General features: G+C 47.9%; 1 protein-coding gene across 1 annotated transcript in view; it reads right to left on the reverse strand.

The window, feature by feature from the left end:
* The window catches only part of USP18 (ubiquitin specific peptidase 18), a 28,404-nt gene that overhangs the window by 12,432 nt on the left and 10,836 nt on the right, over window positions 1-5,136 (reverse strand). Inside the window, exon 3 of the mRNA XM_011984642.1 lies at window positions 4,193-4,366. Coding sequence (XP_011840032.1) covers window positions 4,193-4,366 — 174 coding nt within the window. The remainder of the gene's footprint in view (window positions 1-4,192; window positions 4,367-5,136) is intronic.

Below are 5,136 nucleotides of genomic sequence, written 5' to 3' on the forward strand. Positions count from 1 at the left end.
GAACATAGTGCCTCTGCAGCCGAAAAGCTGGTTAGCTGCTCACCGCATGTGCTGTTCAACTAACTCTGATACAAAAAAAAATGTGATACAAAAGAAAGCTTCATACACAAACGTGAATTTATTCTGAAGCCAGCTTGGAGGAAGGAGCACGACACAGCCTGCCTTTTAATGTGCCATTTCTCCTTTGGAGGAAAAAGGGGCATTTTCATCAGGTGTGTTGTGGGGGTGGGGGGTTGAGCAATGGCGGTTTTCTACCGGGCAGTTATCATGTACCCAGCTGAGCTGGCACCTTCCTGGGCAGAAGTAAATTGTAAAAGTGGCCAAGTGGGCATGCTTTCTCCATGCCTTCCTAGTGGGCGAAAGACAAACCCCTAGAAGGTGGAAGTTTCGAGGCCACCCCTGGCAGGGAGGGTTCCCTGGTGGGTATGCTTGGGGCTGCAAATCTACTGCCAAGTCTCAGGAAAGATGAGCTGGAAGAACTTGCCCTGTTCTCAGTCAAACCTCCATCAGCCTACCTCCATTTACAGATTCTTCCTTTTGCCCATCAGGGAATGTCTGGAGACGGGTAGTCGAAAGGTGATATTTGCATTTCTAAAGAGCTAACAGGAAACAGGAAACACTGGCCATGGTGAGGGGTGAGGGATGGGAAGAGGAGAAGTGAAAAGAAAATCATAAGAAAACTAATGGAACTATCTCTTAGCGAATGGGAGCACTCAGTTGCACCCAGACGGGTTCACTAGTGAACGATGGGTTCTTCCAAACATTTATGGGAAAAATTATACCAGTTCCCTAGAACCTCTTCCAGAAGACAAAAGCAGAGAGCACACTTCCTAACTCATTCTCTGAGGCCAGCATTATCCTAATACCAAAACCAGACAGACGTTACCAGAAAAAACCTAGAAACCAGCATCTCTCGTGAACATAAATGCAAAATTCCTCAACAAAATATTAGTGAATCAAATTCAACTATGTATAAAAAGAATCACAGAGGGTGACACAAGCGAGATGGTAGAGAAGGAGGCTCCTGGTGCTCCCTTCTCCCGTGGACACATGGAAAAACTCCCATCTACACACAGATCAACTCAGAAAGAAACCCAGATACCAGCTGAGACAGGCCTGCACAGGGGACAATGGAGAAAACATCCACATCGCAATGGGTTGGAAAAGCTGAGACACACTCGCACCACAAGCCCCACTCTAGACACAGTACCTTACTGTCGGAAAGGAATCCCTGCGCCCAGCTTTCTCCTGGAGAGGCGAGGGTTTGGACCACACGTAGGCAGCCCCAGCTTTTGCAGTTCCCATTCAAGGGCTTGGCTGCTAGCTCACCTAGCTCTGGGAACAGACATGGGTCAGCAGCTATGAATTCCCTGCGACGGCAGAGGGCAAAGAGGCAGTTTTAAATGGGCACGTGAGCACCTCCGGCAGCTGTGCTCCTGCGCTCAGCACAAACAGGCAGAAATGCCAGGCTCCCAGTTTCTCCCTGGAAGGGTATGTCTGCGGGCTCTCCTAGCTGTTGCCCGAGGGATGGGCATCTAGTAATAACTAGCCTGCACCTGGAGCCAATGAGGCAGATAAACAGATTTCCAGGAGTCTGCACAGGTGTGTGGGCAAGTCCCACGCCTTCTCCCACCCCCTGCTCCATGATAAAATCAGGTCTTTAACTTCACACACTGAGTACACAACATCTATCCCTCTCAAATGAAGGACTAGCTCCTCAATCCCTGAGCTTTGGGAGCTGACGAGGCTCTGTATTTGTGGGTCCCACGGGGGCACAGAGACCAAAAAACATCCCCCCAGGCCCAGTGCAGGGTGAACAGGCAAAAAGGCCCGGCTCCCACTTTCTCCCTAGAAGGAATCCGTCTGCACATGTGCAGCCGCTGCCCTGGGGTTTCCATGCATCTGGGAGCTGACAGAGCAGGACACCAGTGCTCCTCTGAGACCCTGAACACTGTGAGACCCTGCTCACTGCTCACGCAGGTGAGCACTTCCACCGCGGCTCCCACTCGTTTGTTCGACAGATAGCGTCAAGCTTCCAACCTGTCCATCTCTAAGCAGAGAGGAGCCAGCATTCGCTAGGCCCCTGGGGGTGACAAAGAGCAAAACAATGCATGCAGGAGTGTGCAGTTTAAACATGAGTGCAGGCACTTGCCACAGATCCTCTGTCCAGTTTTTTGCAGAGCAAGTGGGGGATAAACACATGCTCCCAGCTTTTCCTTGAGGATAGAATAAACTGGAACACACATTTAATGCCCCAACGTCTCCAGCTGCACCTCAAGGGGCCGGCTTCTATCTCCCCTGTCTGGGGCACTGACAGGACTTGACACATTCTAATCTCCTGAGGGCAGCTAAGAACACAGATGACAGTTTGGACAAGCACAAAGGGTCAAGAGGCGCTCCGAGTGTCTGGCAGCGTTAATTGGTAAGTTCGTCTCTTCTACAAGGCCAGTGAGACAAGACTGGGAGAGGCATTTTTCTTATCTAAAGTACAGAAAATAACAGAGAATCAGGAACAATGAAGAAACAGAGAAATATGTTCCAAGCAAAAGAATAAGATAAATCTCCAGAAAATGCCCTCAGTGAAATGAAGATAAGTGACTTACCTTATAGACAATTCAAAATAATCACCACGAAGATACTTACCACGTCTAGGACAGCAATGCATGAACGAAGAATTTCCGCAAAGAGACAGAAAAAAGTTCAAAAGAAATAACAGAGCTGAAGAATACAATAACTCAAATAAGAGTTCAGTAGAGAAGCTCAACAGATGACATCAAGCAGAAGAAAGGATTCGCAAACTAGAAGGTAGGTCACTGGAAATCATTCGCAGGAGCAAAAATGAAAAAGAATGGAAAAGAGTGAAGATATCTTTTTTTCTGAGCAGGAGTCTTGCTGTGTCGCCCAGGCTGGAGTGCAGTGGCATGATCTCAGCTCACTGCAAGCTCCGCCTCCTGAGTTCACGCCATTCTCCTGCCTCAGCCTCCAGAGTACTGGGACTACAGGCGCCCGCCACCTCGCCCGGCTAATGTTTTATATTTTTAGTAGAGATGAGGTTTCACCATGTTAGCCAGTATGGTCTCGATCTCCTGACCTCGTGATCTGCCCACCTTGGCCTCCCAAAGTGCTGGGATTACAGACATGAGTCACAGCGCCCGGCCCAAAAAAGGGAAGATCTCTTAAGAGAATTACGGGACATCAAACAGACCAAAATAGGCATTATCAGAGTCTCAGAAGGAGGAGAGTGAGAGGAGACAGAAAGCTTATCCAAAGAAATAACAGTCCCAAGTGGCAGATTGACATTTCGGTCAATGACAGACCACATAAGCACAGTGGCCATGACAAGCAGCCTAGGTGTGTAGTAGGTTGTCCCATCTAGGTTTGTGTAAGTCCACTCCATGATGTCCCCACAATGACAAATTCACCTTCTGATGCATTTTCAGAACATCTCTCTGTTGTTAAGCAACCCATAGCTATAATGACTGAAAACTTCCCAACCCAGGGAAGGAAATAGAAATCCACATCCAGGAAGCCCAAAGGACACCATTATAAGACTGATCTAAAGCAACCCACGCCAAGACACATCGTAATCAATTTCAAAAGTTAAAGGCAAAGAATTCTGAAAGCAGCAAGAGAAAAGCAATGTGTTATACACAAGGGAAAACCCATAAGTATGGGATTTCTTTTGGGGGTGATGAAAATGTTATGAAATTAGATTGTGATGATGGAGGCACAACTCTGTGAATACACTACAAACCTTTGAATTGCATGGTTTTAAATGGATGAATTTTACAGTATGTGATGCACATTTCAATATAGCTATCTAAAAAAAAAAAACCCCTAACCTATTTATGAATTATTTTGTAGAACATGTTTTCTCTTTTTTATTCCTTTATTTTGTTTTCCTGCAGTTCCCTAACTGTGGCAGAATAAGCTTGGAGGAGATGCCTTCGTTTACCCTACTGAGAGGCAGAAAAAGGGTAGGTATGGAAGTAAAATGTCCATAAATAATATCAATTCTGCACCTCCAAAGATGTGTGCCTCTTACACAAATGTCTCTATAATCCGAGGGGTCCAGGCTACCTAACTTGCTTCTGGTTGCTTCACTGCCTGTTAGTTCCTCTCTTCACGCTCTCTCTAAGCTTCCCACCCGCTTTGGATCAGCAGCCAGGAGCCCAGTGGGAGAACATCTTACTGGGCACATTGTACTTCTGCAGGCAGTAGGCGAGCTCCAGGGGCCGCACTGCTTTCTGCCGGCTGTCCTGCATCTTCTCCAACAGCAGAAGCATCTGGAAAGGGACGCTTCTCCTCTGCTCGTCAGCTCCCCTGGGCACCGTGATCCTGTCACACAAGAACAGCCAGAAACCTTCTTATGTGTAGTTCTCGAAGCTAGATGCACACTGGAATCAGTTGGGAGAAATTTGAAATCTCCATATCCAGGCCACTCCCATACAAATTAAACCAGAATTCTGGGGGTGGGGGGGGGAGTGGGGCAGTTATCAGAATTTTTCAGTTCCTCAGATTATTTCAATGTGTGGCCAAGGTTGAGAAGCATGATGTGAGTGAATCCGCTCTACAGGGGACCCTCCAGAGAGGGGGATCAGCGTGACCACTGCCTCAGCCCCTCTGCACCCTGCACAGCAATCATGCTAGAGCAGAGGGCAGATGGACGAAGTCCTGGCTCCACATCTCGGGCAAGCAGCAAAATGTCCAGCCTAAAGCTCTCCAAATTACAGACAGGTCCTGGGAAGAAAGGCAACATGAAGGGCTGTCCGTGTGGTTTGGCAATGATTCATTTAATTACAGGCATTTCTCGGATGGGAAAAAGGAGAGAGCACAGGGCAGGAAAAGAGTTATGGAAAGAGACAGAGAGAGAGAGTGCATTGTGTGAGTGTTGGTGGAAGGAGGGGTGTGCACGGATGTGTACTGCCCACTGACTTACTCCTTCTCTTACTTTGGTCTAGTCCCAACTCTCTCTTTTAACCAAGTTCATGGCTGTCAATCCTGGCTGCATTAAAAATCACCCAAAGAGGGCTTTTAAAAAGTACCAATACCTGGCTGGGCGCGGTGGCTCACGCCTGTAATCCCAGCACTTTGGGAAGCTGAGGCGGGCAGATCACCTGAGGTCAGGAGATCGAG

This window comes from Mandrillus leucophaeus, unplaced genomic scaffold, assembly GCF_000951045.1.
Source record: "Mandrillus leucophaeus isolate KB7577 unplaced genomic scaffold, Mleu.le_1.0 Scaffold270, whole genome shotgun sequence".
Taxonomy (NCBI): domain Eukaryota; kingdom Metazoa; phylum Chordata; class Mammalia; order Primates; family Cercopithecidae; genus Mandrillus; species Mandrillus leucophaeus.